Source organism: Lissotriton vulgaris, chromosome 5 (assembly GCF_964263255.1).
Source record: "Lissotriton vulgaris chromosome 5, aLisVul1.2, whole genome shotgun sequence".
In the NCBI taxonomy this organism is placed as follows: Eukaryota; Metazoa; Chordata; class Amphibia; order Caudata; family Salamandridae; genus Lissotriton; species Lissotriton vulgaris.
Window position 1 is genome coordinate 1572223413 of NC_141693.1, and position 27334 is coordinate 1572250746.

At 47.9% G+C, this 27334-nt stretch overlaps 1 protein-coding gene across 1 annotated transcript in view; it reads left to right on the forward strand.

Moving 5' to 3' along the window:
• The first annotated feature begins 5636 nt into the window (after window positions 1–5636).
• The window catches only part of LRP10 (LDL receptor related protein 10), a 296483-nt gene continuing 274785 nt past the window's right edge, over window positions 5637–27334 (forward strand). The window contains exons 1-2 of the mRNA XM_086923655.1: window positions 5637–5807; window positions 6223–6306. Coding sequence (XP_086779781.1) covers window positions 6243–6306 — 64 coding nt within the window. The 5' untranslated portion in view covers window positions 5637–5807; window positions 6223–6242. The remainder of the gene's footprint in view (window positions 5808–6222; window positions 6307–27334) is intronic.

Here is a 27334-nt window from a genome sequence, read left to right on the forward strand (position 1 = left end):
TCTACGAGCTATAATTGCGTTACACACCAATATTTGGATCCGCATAAAACTTGGGGACGGATCACACACCTCAAGGAAAATACTAACATCACACGGAGTGAAACAAGGCTGCGTGTTAGCGCCCCTTCTTTTCAGCCTCTTCATTTCCGACCTGTCAGAGTAACTTGACGAAGTTAATTCTCACCCACCAAAACTCGCCGGGGTAAGAGTTAGTAACCTATTGTACGCGGACGATTTAGTACTGCTAAGCCATACCAGGGTTGGCTTGCAGAGACTCCTCAATCAACTGTCCCTTCACACCATCACCATCAGAAACAAACTAAAACTGAACCTAACAAAGACAAGGGCAATTACCTTTGGGTAAAGGAAATACAGAGGTGGTGGTTGGTTATACAACGGTAAAAGTGTAGATAAAGCCATCTCTTATAAGTACCTGGGGGTCCACATGGACAGAAGGGGCTCTTTCTCCAAACACAGAGATAAGGTAGAAGCTAAAGCCCTGTCAATCCAGGTTGCCTTTAAGACCCTTCCCAGACAACTTTCCGGGCCATCCCTGACCCCGCTCATAACCGTCATGAAGGCAAAAATTACCAGCTTCCTCACCTACGGCTAGATTATGCAAGGGAAGGACAACAGTCTTGTGAATAAAATAACAATAAGAACATTTAAACAAGCGTTGAGCCTACCGAAATCCTCATCCCCTGCTCAAATACGTCTTGAGTTTGACCTTCAAGATCACCAAGCAGTAGGGGCTGGAGCATTTATCAGGCTGTGTAATAAGTTGCGTAGCTTCAGAAAAGGAAGCCCGGAGGCACTCCTGTGGCAGGAAATCTCAGTCGGTCAGCTTGGTAGATCATACCGGCGCCATCTACAAGACTCCCTAAAACTTCTGGATTTTGAAGAAATCTGGAATTTGAACCCATCGCAGCAGGCACTCAAAATTGACATCAAAAGGAATGTCCGCCTCTGGTCCTTTCACTCGGACAGAGCTCAACTGGCCGAACGTAAGCACACTTGGACAATTGTATCATGGTTCAAGCCAGGGATTATGGCCCCATACCTGTCATGTACTTATTCTGTGCTGTGGAAAAAAAGATTCATGGCCCTTAGAATGGGCGAATGGCCATTCCTGTATCACCTGCCGAGCTGGCAACGCGTAAATACCAATGTAACATGCAGGGGGTGTGGGAGCAGCAAGGAATCAATCGAGCATGTGGCATGTCTTTGTCCTGCACTTCTCGACGACCGGAAGATCATGTTAAAGAGCGAATGGAATAAACTCGGCATTCGCACGTGCAGACAAGCTATACTTGCATCAATGAACCCGGACAACCCACTGCTGAAAATTCGGTTTACCAAGTTCATGACAAGAGTAGTAAGAAGATTTACAACCGAAGAAGCCAGCAAGTAAACAATGGTCAACAATAAATGGGAGGATCAACTCCTCTGTTCCATCAAATAGCAGTTGACCATGGCCTCATTCTTTACACAGACTATCTCTGGTCCCTGTGTGTTCCAGGACCATTAAGCCATCATATGTAGTGTCTTTAACATATTAGCAGATTCACGCCTCCAGTAGTACCTATTATGTATTCTCAATAACCTTGGTTTTGCTCAGTGTTTTAGCAGATGTTAAACCACAAGGGACAACAACGGCTCCCAAATGTTTTTCTAATACTCACTAAGAGGTTGTACAACTATGCAAACTAATTCTTTTTATTTTTAAACTATTTTTAGATGAATGTTACCTTTTAACTCACTGTGATGATACAAACGAACTAAAACTGACACTCATAGGAATATTCTTAAAGGGAAAAATAATAATTTTTAGAGATTAGACAAGTGTTTTTTTTTCTCAGTGATGTATGTTTTCTATTGTAATGATTCTAATCAAACAATAATGTTCTTAATAAGTCAAAAGTCAACAAACTCTATTCGGCATATTTTACAATATTTTTAGAGATGTATCATCACTTAGCACGGTGGGGTTGGGGGTTTTGTGATCCAGGACTCAATGGTGTGGACGTCAAAGTTTTGACCCGATTTGGGTCACAGAGGGGATATTTGGGCCTCAGCTTACGGGTTTTCCTCAGGACAGGGATGGGCAACCAATTTGCGATGTTTGGTTTCCGTGTTTCACACCCGCAAGGTATTGCGGTGCGATGGGGCCCTCCTACTGGTCCATGATATCAATGGAGGCATTAGGTGTAGGTCCTCATCCGAATGAGTAGGGCAGTGTACATTGATCGATTCAATTCCAGGGCATTCAATGCAGCAACTTAATTGTCTGGTGACAGTCTCCTCTTCTAGGCGATCTGTGCTGCGCATCAGCAGAGTGCTGCCTTACAACACGAGACATGCAAGCTTCTTTTATTGGTTGAAGACACGTATTTTGGGACGGACGACGACTTTCACCACTATTATTCCACACTGAAGGGCTGAAGACTATAAAATATTTTCAAATGTGACCATTTACAAGAAGATCGCTCTACCAGTTGCAGAGCTTGTAGTTTCGCTACCTTCAGCACTTTATAATAGCACTTTCTAAGGCGACCAAGTTCGGCCACCACTTCAAGCTGGACCTTAAGTTCAACTGTTACAAGATTGGAAAATTTTATTTTGCTAAAACAATGACCACTGTTGTACTTGTATTGTAATTGCATTTATATAGTGCTTACTACCCCTGACAAGGGGTCGTAGAAAAAGGGAGTAGCTTACTGGCTTTGCATGACGTACTCTAGGAACAAGGTAGAAAAGCATCAATTATTTCTCAAGCTCCCTACATTACACAGAAGGGGGAAGGGTCATGTTCGAAATCATTACCCAGATGTATCTATGTCACTCGCAATGCCATACATAAATCAGTCACATAGAGAACTTAGAAACTCCATACATCAGTAAACCAAGATCGTTCCAGAAGTGTTTTAGGAATGCCAGACATATGCCTTAAACAATATCCTGAAATGTCCCGGAAGCTGCGAGTACAGCGGACACGCTGACCTGCACCCCAGGCAGAAAAGACAAAAGTATCTTTCTGGACCTCCGGTCTCTCGTGTACTGACCGCGCCGGAATCCAACTTTCGCTCACATTAGTCTGTTCCTCGTCGCTACCACTCCTCCTTTCTATCAGAACTGCAAATGTGGTCCATCGGCTTAAACTGCCAACTCTGGTGCTGGAAACCAGGGTTCGAGCCTCGAGGTCGCGTCCACATCCTGTGATTCTGGGCAAATCACTTGGGGCTCGATGTAGGTCGGTCGGTAACGGCCGAAAATCGGTATTTTCGGCCGTTACCGATCGGTAAATAGCTGATTGGTATGTAAAGGGCATTATTTTACCGAATCGGTAAAATTACCGATTCGGTAATTTTACCGATTCGGTAAAATAAAAAAATCGGTAAATTTACCGAATCTGAGCCACCCATATGTAGGTGGGACGCTTCAGAGTCCCAGGAGCCTTACCGAATCGGTATTTTACCATCAAATCCAATTTGATGGTAAAATACCGATTCCGGTGGGCATGCACATGTGTGCATGCACACCTATGCCATGTGACAGGCAGACCTGCCCTTAGGGCATGTATGCCTGCCACATGGCACCCGAGCCTGTTTTGGGGGTGCCAGAGGGTGTCAAAGTGACACCCCCTGCACCCTTGTGAAAATCGGTATTTACCGAATCGGTAATGCACATTCATTCCTATGGGCTTCAAAGCCCATAGGAATGAATGGGCATTACCGATTCGGTATTTTCCGAATCGGTACATACCGAAATCATCCGATTCGGTATTCCAGCACATCTGAAATACCTACATGTCGACACCATAGATTTACCGATTTTCAATTATCGAATCTGTAAAATTCGGTAATTTAAAATCGGTAAATCTATTCTACCTACATCTAGCCCCTAATCTCCCTGTGCCTGATTGAGTAATGTAAATACGGTGCTCATGTAAAGCGCTCCAATACCTTCGGGTCGAGTTCACGCTATATAAACATTTAAAAAAAAAAAAAAAGTTAGCCTAACCGGGTGGGACACAGTCTGCCATGTCCCTCTTCCTGCAGTATTATCCTTGTACCTGTGTTTGGTACTCTTTTGTAACATGCACACGCCACTTTTCTCTTGTTACCGTATTTTCCGGCGTATAAGACGACCCGGCGTATAAGACGACCCCCCACTTTGCTTGATCAAATTTAGGTTTTGTGCTATACTCGCCATATAAGACTACCCCCACTTCCAGCACAGTCCAACGCTCTACTTGTACCTTGTACGCTTTTATAACCTGCACACTTATCACTTTTTTCTCTTGTAATGTACCGATTGCTACCTCATGTATTTTGTTATACCGGTAACCTGCACACTTATCACTTTTTTCTCTTGTAATGTACCGATTGCTACCTCATGTATTTTGTTATACCGGTAACCTGCACACTTATCACTTTTTTCTCTTGTAATGTACCGATTGCTACCTCATGTATTTTGGTTGCTCGCTATTGTCACTTTTGAACCATGTAACTTAGGCGGGAAATGTTTCTTCCACCTTGCTTGTATGCTGGGAATATTGCAAGCCTACCGTAATCTCTCCACCCGCTAGTCCTCCGAGTACGCTCAGTTTACCGCAGTGAAGCAGCTCCAGTGCCCGGCGGCGTCCTCCGACTCCGTGGATGCTATCGCGGATCCTCAGCGTTGTCCACCGATGCAATGCTCCGGCGGGAATCCTCCGGCATTATGGCTGCCAATTTCTGCGGGAGGCCTCGGGGGTACCCACCAGGCAGTAGGGGCGAAGTAGGAGCGAAGTTGCGGCTTGAAAGCCAATTGTGCGCGGGAGCCCTCAGGATGCAATGCTCTTCGACTCTTCACCTCTGTGGCTGGCGGGCGGATTAGAGCCACCCTCCCCCACCTCCGGCTGGGCCGGAAGCGCGGGAACCTTCAGGAGTAGTCCGCGCTGTTAAAAAAAACCATGAAAACAAACGGTCTAATTTTGTATCCGGCGTATAAGACGACCCCCGACTTTCCAGAAAATTTTAAGGGGTTAAAAAGTCGTCTTATACGCCGGAAAATACGGTACACACTGTTTGCTACCTCTCACATTTTGTTTGCTTTTGATACTTGCTCAAGTGCTACCATATTGCCTACATAACGTTTGTTCTTGTGCCTCAATGTCTAGCATATATTGCAGTATATTACCTCTAATTGTACTTTGTTTTCTCTTGTAACCTGCACACTTGTCACTCTTTCCTCCTGTTTGCTACCTCATGTATTTTGTTTGCTCACAATTGTCACTTTTACCTCATGTAACTTATCGTCTGCTTTTGTAATTTGTTCACTTGTAATTTTCTGTTCCTATTGTGAAGAGCTCTGACGCCTTCGGGTAAAGTTCGCGCTATATAAAAACGCATAAATAATTAAATAAATAAAAAATAAACTGCCCCACCACAGACGAAGTCACGAAAAACAGAGCAGGAACCTTGTTCGTTTTCTTCAAGAAGGGCGTCACTTGCCAATTATTGAGATAGTGCATCAAACAGACGTGCAGATTTCTCAGCCAATCAATATTTCGGAATTCTGTATGTCGCACTAGGATTGGCTGGAGGCGCCAACGCTCCAATCCTCGGTCATTTTATAGATTTGCAGTGCCGCCCACTCCCAGACAACCCTCAGACTATGTTCAGCCGTGGTATTGGTTGTTATACGACGAGGAAGTGCTAAATACAGATAAATAACATCCGTTTAAAGATCAGCTACGAACAACAGTTATGAGGCTGAGTTAACTGACGACCCGTGCAAGTAGTTGACGAGAAGTCCTCGTAGAAGTATGTTCTAGTCTCGCTAGTGCTTGCATGTACTGGACTTGGGTTTTTGTAGTCTGAATATGGTTCCACCTGGCTTGTATGTTTGTTAACTCAACTTTCCTTTTTGTGACGTAACGAGGCCTGGAATTACACATGACCCTCGTATCAGGAAGACTTCTCAACAACATAGCAAGTGGCATGACACTTTTTAAAAGTAATATGTGAGTGTGTTTAGTGCACAGTATGTACATAGGTGACTGGTAATTTGGCGTTTAATTCCTGTTTTCCGTCTGTGCCATTGTCTGCGCCATACCCTTATACGCACCTTCCCTGGATATTTTTTATGCAGTCATTTAAGGTCGTGAAAGATTTTAGAGGAAAGATTGTTTAATTTGCTGCTATTGGAGACCCTCCTAATCATTTCATTTCCTTGCAGGTCACGGTTATTCCACAGAGATGGCACCAGTACCTGTAAAGTGCCGGATGCTGCTGCTATTGCTTCACCTTCTCCCACTGATGGGTATGTTTCTTTGCTAGTTTCAATACGTTCCATAGAATGTTTGGCGTTCCGTAGTATGTACTCGAGTACATTATTTTGTGCTTAATTAATTGTCTAATTATTCAGCCTCCAGGTAGAGTAGAGAGTCCAGTAGAACGGTCAGTGATTGGATCAGAATTTGTGTATTTTAAACTTGTTTTCCTACAGGAAGCAAAATCACGGAGATTCCAGAATTCAACGCATTAAGTCTGTGTTTGCAAAGTGGAGAATAACAATTTTTAGCCACTCAATTTAGAGTTAGTTTCTCTTAAGCTCACATCAGTCTACAACACTAGATTTTGATTGGGCTCTTAAGGTCAGGCCAACATGAGACACCACCCGGGTTTCCCTGAGAGGTTCCAAATATACTTCCAATAACTTTTAACGTACAATCTGCCAGTCGTCACGCTATTGAACGAGCGATGAACTTGGCAACATAATCCCTTGGTCTAATTGTTAAAGGTTTTTCTCCATTGGTCGTATGGAACTTTATTAGTTGATATGAAGTATTGAGAGGGAGAAGACATCAGCAGTACATTTCTAACTCATGAAGCCAATCTGACTCCACTGTAAGTACCAGGAATTGCTGAATATAGTTAAAAGGTTTTATTTTTATTTCTAATCAATCCAGTATATATGCTAGCCAAAAGTAAATTCAGTAAGTACGGCAATACGGGACACTGTCTGCCACCGCACCCTAGTGCAGCGCCTCAGCAACGTCGGAATCCAGGAGAAGGCACTAGAATGGATCATCTCCTTCCTCGCCGGAAGGACACAGAGAGTCCGCCTCCCCCCGTTCAGATCAGAAGCCACCGAAGTCATCTGCGGCGTTCCTCAAGGCTCCTCGCTCAGCCCCACCCTCTTAAATGTCTACATGAGCCCCCTTGCGGCCATCACACGCCAACACAACCTCAACATCATCTCCTACGCCGACGACACCCAGCTGATCCTCTCCCTCACCAACGACCCCCGCCACCGCCAGAACCAACCTACACGAAGGGATGAAAGATGTAGCCGAGTGGATGATGAACAGCCACCTGAAACTGAACTCGACAAGACGGAAGTCCTCATCCTGGGATCGTCACCCTCCGCCTGGGACGACTCCTGGTGGCCCCCGCCCTGGGCAGCGCACCCAAACCAACAGACCACGCACGCAACCTGGGCTTCGTCCTGGACTCCTCCCGCTCCATGACCAGACAAGTCAACGCCGTCTCCTCGTCGTGCTTCAACATCCTAAGCATTCTACGAAAGATCTTCCGGTGGATCCCCACTGAGACCAGGAAGACGGTCACCCAGGCCCTCGTCACCAGCCGACTGGACTACGGCAACGCCCTCTACGCCGGAACCACTGCCAAGCTCCAGAAGAGACTCCAGAGGATCCAGAACGCCTCAGCAAGACTCATCCTCGACATCCCCCGACACAGCCACATCTCCGGACACCTGAGAGACCTGCACTGGCTCCCGGTCAACAAGAGAATCACCTTCCGTCTCCTCACCCACGCACACAAAGCCCTACACAACCAAGGCCCAAGATACCTCAACAGCCGCCTCAACTTCGACACTCCCACATGCCAGCTTCGATCGACCAGCCACGCCCTCGCCGCCATCCCCCGCATCCGAAGAGCCACCACAGGAGAAAGGTCCTTCTCCTACCTGGCTGCCAAGATTTGGAACTCCCTCCTGACCCTCCTCCGCCTGACCCAAGACCACCTCGCCTTCAGGAAGCAGCTCAAGACCTGGCTGTTCGATCAGTAGCGGACCCCCCCTCCCCAAGCGCCTTGAGACCCTCCGGGTGAGTAGTGCGCTATATAAATGCATTGATTGATTGATTGACAATAAGTGCGCTGAAATAGCTCGGTAAGTTGAAGTGCAATAGTTTGAGATGCAGAATACAAAAACAAAGCAAACAAGTGTTGCATAAAGAAACTTCTCCTCTAAACATGTCAGTGAATGGGTCACCTATAAAGGGATTTTAATTCGGGAGAATAGAAGGTGTCAGCATGATCAGACATCAGTAGAAGTCTTTGGAGAAAGGAAACGTGTTTAGCATAAAGTCTCAATCTTCCAAGAACAGGGCTAAGCAAAGAGGTTTGTACCTCTCAAACTAAAGGGAATTGTTGGTGATTCTAGCTGCGTGAATATAAATTTAAAAGTAACAGGAAAATCAGAAGTGCCCTTATCTCCTTTCACACCACCAGGGATCAATCGATCTTGAGTGCATCTGCAACATGTCTCTAGTTTCCCAACAAATCAAACTGAGACTGTGGTTCTAAACCTTGAACATTTTGCCATCCTGGTACATGATGAACAGAAGGCCTCTTTCGGCCATTGTTTCTCCAAGTTTCCTTCCAAGCCCCTCTATTAGCTTTCTGATACAGACAATAAGCCTTTAACAAACTAAATAATAAACTTGCAAGAAAAGGAAAATATGCTGGCAAAACATGTGCATGTGTACTTTGAATAATAATTGTAAAATGAGAGTATGTTTGCATATGCAAATGTAACTTGAAGTATAAGTGTAAAATGGGAATGAAGAAGAATACATGCATTCATGTTTAAACTATTTACGCATAAGTGGAGTAGGAATATAGAGAGAGACATAGCAAGTGTAGTTTGTGGTACACACTTTGTTTTTGAAAACTGCCCGCACCCACAAATTGTGGCATTCTTCATCATTAGGCTTGCTATTGTCACCCCTGTGCAGACCAACGCATGGGATGGAGCAAAGAATAGTGGTGGAGAAATTGGAATTTAAAACAGGCTCAGGAATAGCCACTTAAACTAAACATTAGTGCACACATGTATCTATCTCTGGTCTCTATAGTGAATACACTTCATTAATACGTTTAAATGCTTAACATGTGTTAAAGTTGAGGCATGCAGTGAATATAATGAAAAATGCTAGTATATAATTGCATTTCTGTGATGTATAAGGGTGCATTCTAAATTGTGCTGCTCTATTATCAAGAAATCCAACACATAGCATCAGACCAACATGATGGTGGAACTACTCCCCACCCCCCCACTGTTTACCATAATCGTCAGTCACCAGAAATCCCCAAATCTCAACACGCTCGCCACTCTTTTCAATTACCTAATTTGTCTTCCTCGTCTGTCATTACTAATAATGCTCCAGTTTATGCACACAAATTGTAGGCGGGAAGGAGGGCTGAAACCCCTACCCATTTTACCAGTGATAATAAAGAGGGACTAACCTTCCTCTGCATCCCGTTTCTCATTGTCTCTGGTGAGAACAGCCTGAAATGTAAGTTCATTTTTACTTTTATCATATTCTGCTGCCTTTTTAAGGCTTCTGAGCCTCTGCTTCAGCTTCTAGAGATATATTCCATCGAGCCATAGCCTTTTGGGTGGTATAGCCAATTTCATCTTGTGCTATCTTATAGAGGCGTGACACCAAATGTGTGGTATTAGGTGATATGGTGATATGTTGCAGTGAATGTAACTGTGTGGGTTCCTTGGGAAAGTCTGGGTACAAGTCTTTTACTGCCCTCCTTAACCTATGGTGATTGAATTGAAACAGTAGGGATTAGTTATGTATGTAGGACAGGTATTGGGTCGTGTTAAAGACGCCATCTGTGTATTAATCACCCATAGTGACTGTTCCTACTTGCCGGAGTAGGTCCATACCCACCGTTTCATTGGTTACCGATATTTTAGGATGATGGTGTAGGGGGAGAGCTGGTGCGTATTTGCCAGTCGTCCTAGTGTTTGCCACGTCTTAGCGGTTGTGTCGATAGTGTTTGTCTCGTTTATGCAATGGTGATCTATAATACGTGACAATTGCGTCTAACTGGATGGGTTAAGTAGGGAACCTCATGATACCAGTGAGTTGCATATTGTGCTTGTGCACACAGGTAATAGAGATAAAAGTCTGGTACGTTTAGACCACCTCTAGAATATGGCAATGTAAGTGTGCGTAATTCGATTCTCGCCTGTTTGCCCGCCCATATGAGCCTCAATACCATTGTCGTGATCCTCTTAAATACTACCATCGGTGGGCGGGTAGGAATGTTATTGAATAAGTAGAGTAGTTTAGGTAGGATCACCATCTTGACCAGTGCTATACGGTCAGCTAGCAAGAACGGGAGTTGTATCCACCTGCTTACTTTGTCCTTTACAGAGGATATTACTCATCCATAGTTAGTGCGTATAACCAGCTCTGTGTCTCTATGATACCACACTCCGAGGTACTTGATAGTATCAGTTTGCCCTTGTAGTGGGAACTCTACTTCGTGCGCAGTAGTGGAATCAGTTAGTGGTATAATGGAGGATTTGTCCCAGTTTATTTGTAAGCCAGAGTGCCCGCCGAAATGAATATATTCCAGTATTAATGACGACAGATTTACATAGAGCACCATGTCATCTGCATACAACGAGATGTGCAGTGTGCGGCTCGGAAATTGCAGTGCAGAGTAATGGTGTAATTGTCTGATTTTACAAGCGAGCGGTTCTAGAGCAAGGGCAAATAAGGGGGAAAGGGTGCAACCCTGTCTTGTCCCACGCTCTATATCAAATGCCTCTGAGACATATCCATTTATTCGAACTCTGGCGACTGGTTTTGTATATAAAAGTAGTACCCATTGTATATACATCGGCGGGAATCCCATTCTCTGTAAAACTGTAATTAGATCGGGCCATTCAATGGAGTCGAAATCTTTTGCAGCATCCAACATAACCGCTACTGCTTTAGTATTTGGGGTTAGATAATGTGATAAAGCAAATAGTGTTCTGGTGTTATGAGATGTGGACCTAGAGGGAATGAAGCCGGTTGATCAGGTAGCACTAGTTTGGTCATAAGGGGTTGTAGCCTATTAGCCAATAGTTTTGCCAAAAGTTTGGAGTCTACATTTATTAGCGATAATGGTCTATATGAGTCACAGTTTTCTGGATTCTTAGCGGGCTATTATCACAGCTTCACACAAACCTGGGGGTAAAATACTGCTATCAAAGGCTGCTCCATACATCTCCACCAAGTGTGGAGCTATTATATTCACGTATGCTTTATAAAATTCTCCGGTGAATCCATCTGGTCATGGCGCTTTATTGTTGGGTAGATATTTTATCGTTTCCGTCACTTTCTCTACAGTTACTGGTAGAGAGAAGTACTGTCTATGGGTGTCAGATAACCACGCAATGGCCACATTTTCTAAGTATGTGAATATCTCGGTTGTAGATTTGGTGGGTTGAGCTGTGTATAGGGTCTTATAGGAGTGTATAAAGCTAGTCAATATTGATCGGGTGTCTGCGCATATATCGCCATTTGTATCTTTAACCTGTAATGCCGTTTGTTGGCCTCTGTTTTCACTTATCTTTGCAGCTAGTACTGTGCCTGATCTCCCACCCTCACCGAATCTTATAGCTGTGGGGCGTTTATGTATATATTTGATCTCGTCCTGTGCTAATGTTTGGTATTCCGTGAGTGTTTGCCTAATGTCTCCCAATATGGTCGTGTCTTGTGTGTTGTTGTATGTAGTTTCTAGGTCTTGCAGTCGCGCTTCACATCGTGTTATCCGTGTTCTTATGTCACGTAAAATGCCCGTCGCCGTGCTTATACAAATTCCCCTTATGGTCCATTTGGAGGCTTCCCACAATAGACCAGGGTCATCCGAAGAGCTTTCATTATTTTTGAAATAATCTGTGATTGCTCGGGTCATCGTGTCAGCATATATCGAGTCCGTTAGTGCAGTTGCATTGAATCTCCAGGTGTATGGAGGTGGCGTATACTGTGGGATCTTTAGCGTTAACACTACTGGATTATGATCTGATAGTCTCTTCGGGAGGTGTCTCACGTCTGTGGTCCATAATAGTGCATTCTCGTGCCCTAGCCAGTAATCTATTCGTGACCAGCTATTTTTTTTTTTTTAAAACTTTATTAACAGGAAGGAATAGCGTTCAGTTAGTATCATACAGCCATATGGTTGTGGTTACATTTTGTACATTTACCTTTTCGTATGTGACAAGAAACATTACAGTAGCAATACTGTGCTGCATTAAACCTTTGTAGATTCATTGATACGTTATCATGTGGTCTGCTCGCATGTATTGTAGTTCGTTACTGTTCCCCCTTCGCTTATAATTCAACAGTAGCATTACTTTTATATTATAGAAATAACAAACCCCCCTTACTCGAGAAACCAACCTCTCTTGGGGAGGCCAGCGCCTCATTCCACTCAAATTCATCCGCCTCACCTATTTCCCCTTCCCATCTTTCTTTAAGTTTCAGCGTGGGGTCTTTGAGATTATTGATCAGTTTTTTATACGTGAGTGAGGTCGCGCTTTGGATCATGAATTCTGTTAGTAGTCTATCTTCTAACGGAGAGGATTCCGGCAGAGTAGTACCCGCAGGAATCGCCCGTAGTAATGCGTGCCTAATTTGTACATATCTGAATGTTTCTGTGGGTCCGAGGTTACATTGCTGCTGTAGGTGTGGAAATGGTACTACTGTGTCATTGTCCCAGAGGTCCCCCACCGTAGAAATGCCTATGGAGTCCCACCGCCCAAACCCCTTACAGCCTCTGAGGTTCCCCAATGTCTTCGTGTCCCACAATGGTGTCATTTTGGTGATTCTACCTGCCCACCCCAGTCGGGCCTGTGCCATGTGCCATAGGGCCGCCGTGTGTCTGGTCGGACCGAGTAGACTCTTAAGTTGTGATTTATTGTAAAGCACTGATAACATACAGTCCGTTCCAAGCTGTGACCAGTCTGCCCGATAGGCCGGGTCCTCTTTTGGGGCGTGAATCCAATAATTTATTATTTTAAGCTGGGCCGCCCAGTAATATAGTTGAATGTTAGGGAGCGCTATTCCCCCCTCATACCAGCTTTTAACCAACTTGTCGTATGCTATACGTGCCGTGCCAGTATCCCAGAGCAAGGTAGAGACCAGCGCCACGATCTGCTTGAAGTATTGTGGTGGCACTAGGTGCGGGGTGTTTTCTAGGACATAGAGGAGCCTTGGGAGCGCCATCATTTTGTACAGTGCCGCCCTGCCCAGTAGGGTCAGGGGCAGGGCCGCCCAATGCTTAACGTCCGCACGTAGGCGATCTATAGGCGGCTTTAAGTTACTGGCAAAGAAGTCCGCCTCCTTACTCGTGATGACAATACCTAGGTATTTGAAGGAGACCGTTGTTGCAATCAGAGGACAGTCATCCTGCAACCTCGGTGCCGGGCCTTTTAGTGTATATATGACAGATTTCGACCAATTCAGGGTGTAGCCCGAGGAATGTCCGTGGGTGTTACAGAGGTCTAGCAGGGCCGGGACGCCGTCATCAGGTGCGGTCATGTAGATGAGCATGTCGTCGGCGTATAATGAGACTTTGTCCTCCCATCCCTCCTCCCATTTAATGCCCGCAAATAAGGGCGTGGACCTGATCTGAATTGCCAGGGGTTCAAGCACTAGCGCGAAGAGCAAGGGTGACAAGGGGCAACCCTGTCTAGTCCCCCTGCCTAATTGGAACCTCTGTGATATGTGGCCATTAGCCACGACTTGTGCGACTGGCTTCGTATAAAGCAGCCGTATCCATGCTATATATTTCGGCCCAAATCCCATACGCTCGAGTACCATGAAGAGATATTCCCACTCTACGAGGTCGAACGCCATTTTTGCGTCGAGGGAAAGAATCACAGCCCTTTCCGAGAGAAGGTGTGCACGGGCCATCACACCATGGACTCTCCGGAGATTCATCGCTGTGCTCCGGTGAGGCATAAAGCCCGACTGGTCAGGGTGGATCAGGGTACTGAGGTGGGGCATCAAACGGGTGGCCAGAAGCTTAGCCAATATCTTGGCCTCAATATTCAGTAATGATATCGGGCGATACGAGGTACATTCGGTCGGGGGTTTCCCTGGTTTGGGTACCGCCACAATCGTGGCCGTGCGTTGATCCAGCGGCAATTCTGCTTTTTCCCTGCTTTCCAAATACATGGCCAGCAGTGGGGCACTTAGTTCCGGAGCCATGGACTTGTACCACTCCACGGGTATCCCATTTGGACCCAGTGCTTTCCAGACTGTAATGCCTGGATTGCCAGCTGAATTTCCTCTTCCGTCGGGTCTACTTCTAGGGTTTTCATATCTTCCTGCGTAATGCTGGGTACGGCAATATCTGCTAGTGTTGCTGCTGCCATTTGCTGTGTGACTACTCGGTCAGGGGTGTATGTTCTTTGATAATGCTGTGCCAGGGCGCAAACTATGTCCTCTGGGTGTGTCAATGTCCACCCTTCCTCCGTGTGCAGTCTCTGAATACCTCTCGCTCCACTCCCCCTCTTATCTAGCCACGCCAGCATTCTACCCGCTTTGTCTCCCAGATCGTATATTCTATGTTTAGTGTTTGCGAAGTATCCCTTCTCTGTCGTTTTAAGGTGGGCCTGGTATTGCTGTTGCCGTACCATGAGGGTGTGTGTCGTGGTCGGGGAGGGGTTCGTCATGTGCGCATTGTTGGCTGTGTTAAGTGCCAGTTCTAATTCTGTGAGTTCATTCTGGGAGTCCCGTTTGTGCCCCGTTATTGCTGCAAAGGCCGCCCCCCGGAGGACTGTTTTGTATGCTTCCCACAAGATTGATGGCGATGCCACCGTTCCTGTGTTTTCAGCAAAATACTGCGTCGTCACAAGTCTGAGTTTCTTCCGAATCTTTGGGATTTTTAAAAAGTTTGGGTAAATTGGGTAGATCCTCGCACTTTTTTTTCCCCTGGTGGTGAGTGATAGAGCAATTGGAGAATGATCAGAGATGCCCCTGGGCAGGATGTCCACTTTATCTACCATTCCCAGTCCCAACCCCAGGGCTAGAAAGTAGTCTATACGGGATAAACTATTATGTACAGCTGAGTAATAAGTGTATTGAGTAGCCTCGGTATGCAGATGTCGCCAGATGTCTACAAGGCCCAGGGCTTCTACAAAATCCGAGAGCGATGCAGTTCCTCGTGATCGGGCCCTAGAGGGAAAGGTGTCCATAAGTGGGTCCATAATTGCAGCAAAGTCCCCCCCAACAATCGTATCCCCTTCAGGGAGGTCAAGGAGGAATTTGCCTAGTGCAGGCAGGGCCACGGAGTGTAGTGCCGGGGGGATATATACTGATATTATATTGAGAGACCTGCCCTCCCACTGGCCATGCACTGCAGCAAAGCGACCCTGGTCGTCTGCCACGCGATGTGTGATGATAAAGGGAGATGATTTTTTTCACCAGTATTCCCGTCCCCCTGGAGCCGGTAGTGAATTCCGCATGTATCGCCATTGTATAGCCGCGCCTATCAAGTGCTTTGCAGGTGGACCCCGCGAGGTGGGTTTCCTGTAGGAGGACCAAATCCGGGCTGTGTCGCTTTATGGCTTGCAGTACCAAGCCTCTTTTTATTTTGTCACCCAGGCCCCTGACATTCCAGGTTAGCATGCGCAGTGGGGGTACCTCCATAGTCGCAGGGGAGCCCTCAGCGGGCGTGTTGTGAAGCGGCCTGGCCATTGAGTCGGTGAGAGAGCATTGCACGTAGTGTGCCCGTGGGATAAGCACATGTGTTGCCTCGTGCCATACTGTGTAGGAGACTGGCAATATTCGGGGTGGTAGTACAATGTGAGAGCTGAATGATGACTATGAACAAAAACATAAACTCTAACAAGAAAACTTCAGTCCCGTCCCCCCACCCTGCTACCCTGCTCCACGGACAAACCCCCGCCCGTTTCCCCAACTTTGCAGAGTGCTTTAGTCCTTCCCCAGTCATCTTACTTGCTCGTGGGGTTGGTGAGTCCCTTACGGGCACTGCCTGTGCCCACCCTACTCAGCTACGTCAGGTCCAAGGCCCTTTGCGCCACACTCAGTCCCATACGTATACAGTCCGGCTTCAGACCGGAGCCAGTTGGCCTGAGTCCAGCGGGTCCCTTTCAAGATCCGATTCCGTTTCTTCCGCGCCTTCTTGATGGGGTGATTGGGAGGTCTGATTGTTCAAGGTCTTTTCGGTACGATGTGTTGGCCGGTCCCGATGTGGGCGATGTCGCTGTCCCACAGGCCTCCAGCCCTCCAGCCATTCCTGCGCTACCTCCGGCGTGTCAAAAAACCAAGTCTTTCCCTCGGCCACAATTCGCAATTTAGCGGGAAATAGCATGGAGTACGGCAAGTCTCTGTCCCGTAGTGCCTTTTTCACCTCCGTGAACGATTTACGACGCCTGGCCACCTCTGCCGTGTAGTCTGGGAAGAAAGCTAAGGTTGCATTTTGGATCCGTACAGGCGGTGAGGTTCTTGCCGCCTGTAGGATCGCATCCCTGTCCCTAAAATTGAAAAGCCTGGCCAGCACAGGCCTTGGTGTTGCTCCTGTCTTGGGCGGACCTCCCGGGACTCTATGTGCCCTCTCCACCGAGAAGAAGTGGGACAGGCCTTTGGGTTGCTGTTTGTTTTTTATGAGATCTTCCACGTAGAGGTCCATGGCCCCTTTCCCCTCCGTCTCTGGAAGTCCAAGGATGCGCACGTTATTGCGTCGCGAACGCCCTTCTTGGTCGTCCAGCTTGTCGTGCAAGAGCTTGGTGACTTTCTGCATGCGTTCCATGGCCACTTGCAGGTCCGAGGTGTCTTCTACAAGAGATTTCGTGACCACCTCCACCTGCGACACCCTTTCCGCCATTTTGTGAAAGTCTGCTCGCAGCAAAGAGACTTCAGAGGAGATGGCGCCCACTGTTGTTTTAACCTCTGAGAGCGTTTTCATAATGTCTTCCAGCGTTATTTTTTTTGTTCCTTCTGCGTCCTGGGCATTACCCGTGGAGTTTCGCCCTGTATTGTGTGGCTGACCTTGCTGTCCATAGGCAAATTTGTCCAATTTGGCCTGTGTGGAGCCACTCCTAGTGCCCTTGCCCGCCATGGTTCTGGGGTTCGTGGAATCCGGAGTCTCGTCCTGCTGAGTCGTGATCAGCGCGTCGTCCTGTCCCGCAGCTTGCAGGTACCAACCAGGGATCAGTAGGCTGGCGCGAGTTAGACTGAGTACCACCTTCCGCCCTCTGTACAGGCCTCACTGGCCGTTGTGGTGATGCAGGATATTACCGGCGGTTGCTGTGTGCGTTTCAGTTCGTTTCGCCGTAGGCCGCGCCTCGTGGTCTGCGCTTTCGCTCCTCAGGAATTCCACCCTGTGCAGGGACGGTCTCAGCAGCTTCTAATTGGGGTCTCTTGGGCAGGTCCACCTCGGTCGGGCACCCCGGATGGCGGAGGGTCTGGTTTTGGGCAGTCGCACCCCTGCCTATAGGCCAGACAGGCCGCAAGCTCTCCCGCTTGGTGTACAGGATCTGTGTCTCCACTGTGCCAGGGCTGCTGATGCTTCCGTGCAGTATGTGGGTCTCGAGTCCCCTTCGTGAGTTTCTGCGTGGATCTGCTATGTGCCGCCGTCCCCCGGGGGTACCAATGTTTCTCACCTCCGATTGGGGCTTGTATTTGCTTCCTCTCCGTCCCCGCGGGCCAGGGAGGCGCGAAGATCGCCGCAGCCGTTCCGGGCAGCTCGCTAGGTCCCCGGGGGGGGGGGTTGGGGTTTCGGCGCCGCGCAGCGCGCCCTAGGCCGGATCGGCCCGGTCCTGTGTGTTATGCCAGTCCCGCACAGGTGGTGTGCTTGTGGGTGTTCCGTAGGGCGATGCCACTTTATGGAGTCCCAGATAGTTTTTCGCGCTGTCAGGCGGGTGCCGGGATGCGTCCACCCTTCCAGGCCGGTTCGGTCTCACTTCCGGCGGGGCCTGTGCGCTACGCAAGGCCGGCGCTGTCTTCCCGTTGGTAGGCCCAGACTTGGTCGCGTGGAATCCGTTAGGCTCCGGTCCTCCGATTCACTTGAAAGTCGGACCGGTGACACCGCTTCGTTCCCGGACCCGATCGCCGCCGCTTCAGGTGAGCAGGGTAGCGGATTAGTGTGTCGGATTTAGAATAAGGCCACAGTGCCCTCAGGAGCTCTCACGCTATGCTGCCGCCATGCTTGGCTGCTAGCCACGCCCCCCGTGACCAGCTATTATTAGCCGCAGATGTGTGCGTGGACATTTGCGACACTGGGTGTTTCACTCTCCAAATATCATATAGTTGTAGGTCAGCCATTATGTCTAGTAGTTTGGTCTTTGCCCTTGCATGATGTTAAGTGGTTGATCCCGATCTGTCCAGGTGGTCATTCAATGTCAAATTAAAGTCTCCGCCCCAAAATAGAGTTCGATCTAGGTCCTCCTGTAAGTGTCTCCATAGTGCGTGAAAAAATTCTGGATCATCTATATTTGGTCCATATGTGTTTAGTAGTGTTACTCTCTGTCCACGTAATAACCCTTTTAGTAAAATGTATCGGCCCTCTCTATCGATAATCGTGCTTTCTACTCGAAAATTCGTCCCCTTTTTGATCATGATGGACACTCCTCTGGCATAGGAAGAGTAAGTTGCATGGTATACCGTTTCTGCCCAATGTATACCTATAGTTTTAGATGCATACGGGCCATGTGGGTCTCTTGCAACATAATTGTAATTGTATGAATACTTATATAGCGCGGTCCTGTCACCCCAAGGGCATCCTGGCGCTTGAAATCAACGTTAACACCACATACGCTGCTCAGACAACCCTGGGGAAAAGATGGGTTTTCAGGGCTTTTCTAAACGGAAGAAGTCCCTTTGGCTTCTTAGGGACAGTGGCAGGGAGTTCCAGAGCTTGGCCGCTGCGACACTGAACGAACGGCCACCCATCCTCACTCTCTGGAATCTCGGTACCACAAGCAGCTGAGCCGAAGAAGAGCGTAAGGACCGCGAAGAGGAGTACCAAACAAACATATTCTGCAATGGAACCGGGCCTTGTCCATGCACCGCCCTAAACACTAAACATGCAGCCTTGTAACAGACGCGTAGGTGCACAGGCAGCCAGTGTAGATCCCGTAGGGCTGCTGCTGAAGAGCTATGATTAGGGCGGGAAAGAGCCAGCTTGGCGGGCAAGTTCTGCACCCGTTGCAACTTCCCCAGCAACGACTCAAGATGGTACCGCGCACTACTTCAGGCCTGGCCTGCTCGGGAGAAGGGGCAGAACTTTACGCAACATGCCTAGCAGCATCATGCACGTGGATGTGGTCTTGTTCACGTACATATCCAGCTGCAAGTTAGGGCCGAAAATCACCCCCAGGTTCCGTGCCGACTCAGCAGCTGACACAATCTCGGGGGCCAGAAGTTCTCCGGGAGTTCATGAGGAATCTGGTCCGTGGAACAGTACAACACCTCGGTCTTTGTACTATTAAACTGCAAGGAGTTGGACCGGAGCCAATCCGCTGTGGCAGACATGCATTGGTGGAAAGCCTCCAGCGGGACCGCGTTCTTCCCTTCCAGCGAAAAGACCAACTGGGTGTCATCAGCATAATTAAATGCGGAGATGCCAAATGATTTAATTAGTTGGACCAGAGGGCGGAGGTAAAGGTTAAAGAGTATAGGGCTGATGGCCGAGCCCTGAGGTGCCCCCTGCCCTACTCTCCGCACCTCCGAACTGAAAGGAGGCAACGCCACCACCTGCTGCCGATTGGTCAAATAAGAGACCAGCCAGTCCCTTGCACATGCCGTGACCCCGCACTCCTCCAGCCTCCTGATGAGGGTACGATGGCAGACCGTGTCGAACGCGGCCGACATGTCGAGAAGCACCAAAAAGGCTGCCCGCCCACTGTCGACCCGCGAACGTAAGTTGTCAAGCACGGTCACCAGCGCGGATTCCGTCCCGTGTGCTGTGCGAGAACCAAACTGTGCCTCATCGAACCAGATGTTTTCTTCCAGGAAGCCAGACAGAGAATGGGTCACTAACTTCTCCATGATCTTAATGGGGAAGGGGAGCAGGGAAATCGATCTGTAATTAGACAAGCAGGTGGGGTCCATGGTGGATTTCTTAAGGAGAGGAGACACAGCTGCCAGTTTCCAGCACTCCGGAACCGTTGCAGTGTCAAACGACTGGAGGCAGATGGAGTACAAAGGCTGGAAGAGTTCATCCTGAAACACTTTCCAAAATTTAGGTGGCAGTGGATCAAGAAGGGAGCCAGATGATACCATTTGTGCCACACTACAAAACTCCTCAAAGGAGGGGGTAGGGAAACAGCTCAGCTGGGGTCGACTGGGCACAGCGTCTGGAGCTCCCAAACTGAGGGCATGTCCACTTAGCTGGGGTCGACTGGGCGAAGTGTCCGGAGCTCCCAAGCTAGAGACAGGCCCGCTCCGCCGGGGTCGACTGGCTGAGACGTCTGGAGCTCCCAGACTGAAAGCATGATCACTCAGCTGGGGTCGACGGGATGAGACCGTCAGAGCTCCCGAGCTAAGAGCACGGCCATTCGGCTGGGGTCGACTAGGTGACACGTCCGGAGCTCCCAAACTGAGAGCAGCGCCACTCAGCTGGGATCGACTGGGCGAGCTGTCCGGAACTCCCAGACCGGTGGGGGGGTGGGGGGGGGGGTAGGTGCTGGATTCTGTAAACCTTCCAAGATTTTAGCAATCTTCTCTTCGAAGGCACTCGCCAGGGAGTTGCACAGAGCCTGTGACGCAGGGACATTATTAGCCGCGATTGAAGGATGGGTCAGGTCCCTGACAAGTTTGAACAGTGCTTGCGACTTGTGGAAGCCTGATTCAAGGTGGCTTCCAGATAGGACGCCTTAGCCACCTTGATCTGTGCCTTGTATTCCTGCAATGACTGTCTAAAGATGGCCTTCAAAGAATCAGAATACTTCTTCCTCCACGCCCTTTCGGCACGTTTACAGCTCAGCTTTAACTGCCGCAGGTCATCCGTGTACCAGGGGCAAGCCCGATTCAGCCTAGCCCTAGACCTGCGGAGTGGTGCCACCTTGTCCATAGAGTTCGAAATGGATCGGCATAAGGCGGTATAGCTCTCCTCAGCCGAATCTCTCAGACTAAAATTGTCCGGTAGTAGGCTTGGCAAGGGCGCGGATTTTACCAGTCGGGACCAGGGCCTGCCCAACTTGGCCTGTCTGGACCCGGCTTCCACCGAGGAGTAATCCTCCAAGTAGAGGGAAAAAGCAACCAGTGTGTGATCCGTCCAGTACTGACAGAAGATGTCATTCACCGTCACTAGTTGAGCGTCTGCAAATACAAGATCCAAGGCATGACCCTTCCGATGTGTGGCAGAACGGACAAGCTGTTGCAGCTGGATGTCATTGCAGGCTTGGCACAGAGTGGAGAAGGCACTGTCCAGTGGACCACCCGGCCACAGATTAAAGTCCCCTAGGACCACCAACTTAGAGTGGGTGTTCGAGAGGTCGTAGATCAGGTCAATGATATCAATATGCCACCTGTCAATGCTAGCAAAGACCTGACGTATTTTATTGGGGTTAGTGGAGCCTCGTACATTCTATGTTATCCTGTTTAGTTTCGTTTTATGTCATGTCGCGTGTTACCTTCCAATGTTTTACACAATAGAATTCTCTGCAATGTAATAACAGTGGTCTTCTGCATGTTTCTTTGCTGCCGCCCCATGTACATTAATAATACAGTTCTTTCAGTGCGTCACATCCAAAGTATAGCAATGCTTCTCAAGTGTTGCCGTTTCTGCAATGGAACAATCCCCCTGCCCCCTGCCTCACAACAGCAGGCCAATCCTGCCGAAGCCATCCCCAAATATAAAACTTTCCATAACTAGAATTCAGGTCAGGGAGCTCCCATTTGGAGGCTCGCCGAGAACACACATCTCCATCAAAGTTAATGGATGTGGACGGACTATGCTATATTGGTAGACCGCGTATATGGGTCATGTCTTACAATGTCAACAGTAGTAGACTGCGCATTTATATAGAGAATTTAGACATATCCTCTCATATAAGCAGAAATATCATGGTCACAGATATACATTAGTATAATACACATTCCGTTCGCCTTGCCTCATATTTATACATTCCTGTCTGCACCAAGACAATCAGTATACTCTCATCTGTGTCCTTTTTACCCTTAGGCCTGTAATTTAAAGACCTATGTATATCTTGGTGTGCACGTTGACCAATAGACAGTACATTACATCTTAGGTGAGGGAAGGACACAGGGCGTGTAGTGCACGCTCTAGCGCCTAAGGACGCTCGACCTCCTCTTAAGGAAGTCATGCTGACGCGCAGCGGTCACGCGCAGCAGGAACGCCGGATCATCGCCGGAGTCCAGCCCGTCTGCGCCCTTCAGCATCCCGGAGGCGAGTGGGGCGGCGCGCGGGGCTCTTTCTCCGAGATTACCTTCTCCTGCTGCTACTAGGATTTGCTACACGTCGTGTCAGCTTCGGTCTCTGTTAAAGAGACGCCGTGGCTGTCATAAAGTTTTTCCGGATCGATATAGGGGTAAGAGACAATGCCCTGGTTGTGGGTGGATACCAGATAATGCCCCGGCCACTCTACCATATAGGGAGCCGGATAGTGTGAAGCATCTCTGTTTGCTTCTAAATACTAGGTCAGCACGTAGGCATGCACAGGATATCTATGATCTCCTGACTGTTGAAAAGCCGTTATGTCTAATGTTAAGAGACTTGGTTTGAGGACTCTTCTAATCCCGATATAGCCATAGCAATCCCCCCAGATTATAATATCTTCAGGCAAGATAGGTTGGATGGGAGGGGCGGTGGTAAATAAAATATTACCCTGTCGGAATTTCTATTCTTAAACAAAAGGTCATGCATATAATGAGAGGCAGAGTCCGTGGTGTCCGATTCAAAAGGGCTTTATTTCAGTAACTCGAGTTAAGGGAGAATCGGGTTCCATCACCACTAAGGTTCAGGAAGGGTCTTCTGAACTTTATTCACAGAGTACAATATTTATACATTAAACATACATTGCATTGCATAGAGAAGGCGGAGCGCTCCTGGCGGAGCAAGAGAAAGAGAGAGATAAGAGCACATGGGCGTGCAAAAGGGCGTGTAAGAAGGCGTACACGTGGGCGTTCCCTTGAGGAGTCATAGGTGTGTCATAGGTGGGTGGATACATGGAGGGGGTCTGCGTGGTCAGCTGGAACCTTTACCCTACTTGTGTGCGCCACTTGTTCATGACGTGCAATTAACGTGTAACTGGGGGGAGCTGACTTTCGGTCTAGTAGAGAAGCCTTCAGTGTCAAGACGACCTGCACGTCTAGTATTATCTGATATCTTAAGTTTGGAGGATGTATTGTCTGAAGTAAAGGTCGCTCGAGCAAAGGTTGCTCATCACCAAGAGCCAGTGTAGGCATATATTTCTTCGTGCATTGCGTGGGGGCCATGGGCTTTCTATGGATGCGAGCTCTGTAAATCACTTAAACGGAGACAGAAAGGCTGGGCCCTATCTCTGCGGACGGGTTCTGTTTACCTTCTTCAATAGGCAGGAATGTGTTTCTGTGGAGCAAGCAGATAACTGTGAGCAAAATACTGTCTTGGCAGGCCGGGCTGGGCCCCTCTCGGCGGAGCAGAAAGTATGCGAGAGGTCAGGGATACGTAGCTAAGTTGCAGCTTTCAGAGTGTCTGGAGGCATGGAGCCTGAATTCGGGTCCTGGCTCAGGCTGAGCCACAAAACGGGTTCATCTCGACTTTTAAACGTGCACAATGCAAATACATTGGCAACATGGGCAACATAGGCCTCAGTGCAGAATTAACGTTTCTTTCATGAAAGGCTTGGAAACTGACATTCTAACATGGGACGGAAATACAGAGGCATTATTATTACAGGCATGAGAGGGAAAGTGCATGGGTGACATGAACATACACTAAACGCGGGGTACACACAGGGGACACATTGGCCACGTAAAATTTCTATTTCCTCATTCCCCCCTTGTCCCCTACTGGGCCCTTCAGGACACATCTATATTCATGAGACCGTATATCTGATCATACAGCATCATTTGTTCGTCTTTCTCTTTTGTATACGTGGATGGGGAATACAGGCAGTGGCACACAGGGCGCAAATCACCGGGCCACATTGCAGACAGAGACAGCAGCTGAATATCATAAGCAGTATCATTCCTAGGAACGACAACACTGTCCATCCCCATCCCGATATTACACCCCAGAGCCAACTGGACCAAGTCCATGGGTCTTGATGCATCTCGTGAACTATCTTGTGGAGTCTTGTTATTGCTGCGTACACAGATGGCGCGTTATTTGGAATAAACACGCAGCAACTGGAGCCGATCACTCTACAAGCCCCGCCTCTATCTGCCAGGATGACGTCAAGAACAAGGCGGTTCTGAAGAACAACAAGTCGCATGGCAGACTGCTCCTCGGTCAAGTTCGCCAGGGCAGATGTAGTCTCATTCACTACTGCTTCTAGAGTTCTTGTTAACCTGCGTATGAGTTTACTGTTTTGGACGGGACCTATGAACCAGAAGTATCCTCTAATGAAATCTGTATATTGCTCCCAAACTGTCTGTCTGATCAACCACTGGGGAATCGATCTCCCTCCTGTGTCTGACATGCTCTAATCGTGAATCTCGATGATAATTGGATGGGGCAAGAAACACAGGTGGCAGCAGAAACGCTATATAACATGTCCCACCCCAGTCTAAGGGCAGACGGACATAGGCTGTCTTCTCAAATGAAATAGGAATGGCGGGAAGCTTTGAAAGAAGACTTTCCTTTGTCGTTAAACTCGACTACAGTATTACATTCACTGTGTCCCAAATGTACTGATCCTTTCTTTTTAACGCACAATTCACCTTTTACTGGTAGGACTGATATAAACGGTGGACCTGTGTTTTGCTCGGACTGAACATTCAGAATCATAAAGTTAAGGGAAGCATTTCCTTGTTCGTACACTTCATTTTCTAGATCGGTCCCTTTCCTTTGGGGAAGACCGTCTTCGTCTGGAAAACATGCCTCATTCATTACTGCATTCAAGTTTCCCCATATCCAGACACCCTGAGAAACTGCGGACTTTCTGTCTAGTGATGACATTAAAGCAAACCATGCTCCGCACGAACCATTGTGCGAGAACGGAAAAGGAAAGAGGGGCAGAACTCCCTTCGTTTTCTGATAAGGTGGGAGTCGGCCACATACCCAGCAATCTGTTACATTGCTGGTCTGATGAGAATGGTGCAACATTCGAATAAAAGTATTGTTGCACAGGGCTAGTCGATATGACAGTTCATGGGGTGGCAGATCACTGAATGTGTGCTCTACAGTGTCATTGGAGGTAATGTGTATATGCGAGGCAATAGGAGGAAAGAAAACATGTAGTGCCAAGCTGATACATATTATAGTGATGCACAGAAGAGACATAAAAATCAGAGTTACTATACATCTACTGCGTAATATCTTGCAGTATTTTTCTTTCATTTCTCTCTTTTTACTATTCTGGTCTACGATCTTGTACATGTCAGGAACCTGTCTAACCGATTCACCACATAGTGGACTTAAACAATTAAACGCTGTCTGACTTACTAGATCGTAACTTGGACCTATATTCCTGTTGCGGGGTCTTTTCTAGCAAAGGGGTCTTAGAGTCTGTACTATCGGGACTGTCTTTAGTCTTGATCAAAGTTCCAGAATCTCCAAAGAATTTCTTGCAGTGTTGGGCGTGAAGCCATCCTTTACGTCCTTCGACCTTGACGGCTGTCCTCGTGGTGAGCAAAACTAATTTCGGTGTTTTCCAGCGCGGCTCAAGGGGGCTTGATCGATCAAAGTTCCGCACATACACGTGATCACCAGGGACGATGGTGTGTTCCTTGACCTGGGTGTTGTCGGGGAAGGCGGCGGCAACCTGTGAACGACAAGAGAGTAGTGCAGACATCAAGGAAGCCATGTAATCTGTCAGCATGTTACTGTCAACATCAGTTATTTTCTTAGGCATAGGCGTACCCCACATATTCGGTGGTCTACCAAAAACCACTTCATAAGGAGATAGGCCTGTTCTGGAATGAGCCACCATACACATGTAAAAGAGGGCAACCGGCAAGGCTACCATCCAATCCACGCCTTTGTCTGCACAAATCTTGGCTAATTTCGTCTTAAGTGTCTGATTATGGCGCTCAACGAGTCCGGCTGCTTCTGGGTGTCGTACACAATGAAATCCTAACAGAAGGGACACTTGTTTCATTAATTCAGAAGAAAACGGTTGACCATTATCTGAGTACACGACACGGGGCAATCCGTATCTGGGGAAAAAATCACGCACCAATTGCCTGGCGGTGGTCACAGCAGTGTAATCTGGGACTGGGTACGCTTCTGTCCATCTAGATAGTGCACATACAATTACCAGGACATACTTGTAACCTCTACATCTGTCCATCTGCATATAATCCATCTGGAGGACTTCAAAAGGATGGTCAGGAGGATGAAATCCGCCTTGTTCCACCGGAATGCCTTTGCCTGGATTGAACTGGCAACAGATCATACAGGTGCGTACTTTCTGTTTCGCTGCTGCACGCAGGTGCTTGTTAAACCAGATATTCTGTAAGCTGTCTAACATTGCCTTTTCCCCCAAGTGTGCTGGACTATGTGCTGTGTTTATGATGACTTGTACCATAGAGTCTGGGAGAAACCATGTAGCTTTGCCTTTAGTCATCCAACCTTGGTCAGTCTGGACCCCTCCTTGTTCAGTCCATTTCTTTATTTCATCTGGAGTGGCATGTAACTGTATGTCGAGTACATCTTGTGTAGGATCCCTGACTGTCATGCTTTTTGTCGATAATGGTACCTCTGTCTTCGTTGTGTCTGTTGGTGTCTGGGCTGTAAGTTTAGCTGTTCGGTCTGCCAGGTCATTACCCTGGGAAATGGTGTCTGTAACTTTGGTATGTGCTTTGCATTTCAGGATTGCTATGGCTGCAGGTAAATGTATTGCTTCTAACAGAGCCTGAATAAGCGGGCCGTGCTGAATTTTAGCCCCATGAGAGGTCAAGAAACCTCTCTCCCTCCATAACACTCCGAAATCATGAACAACACAGAATGCATACTGTGAATCTGTATAAATGTTGACTTTCAAGTTCTTGGCTCTTATGCAAGCTTGAGTCAGAGCGATGAGCTCTGCTGCTTGTGCTGACAGTGTGTCTATTCTTTGTGTCTCTATGACTTCAGTATCAGTAGTCACGGCATATGCGGCCACTAGCTCT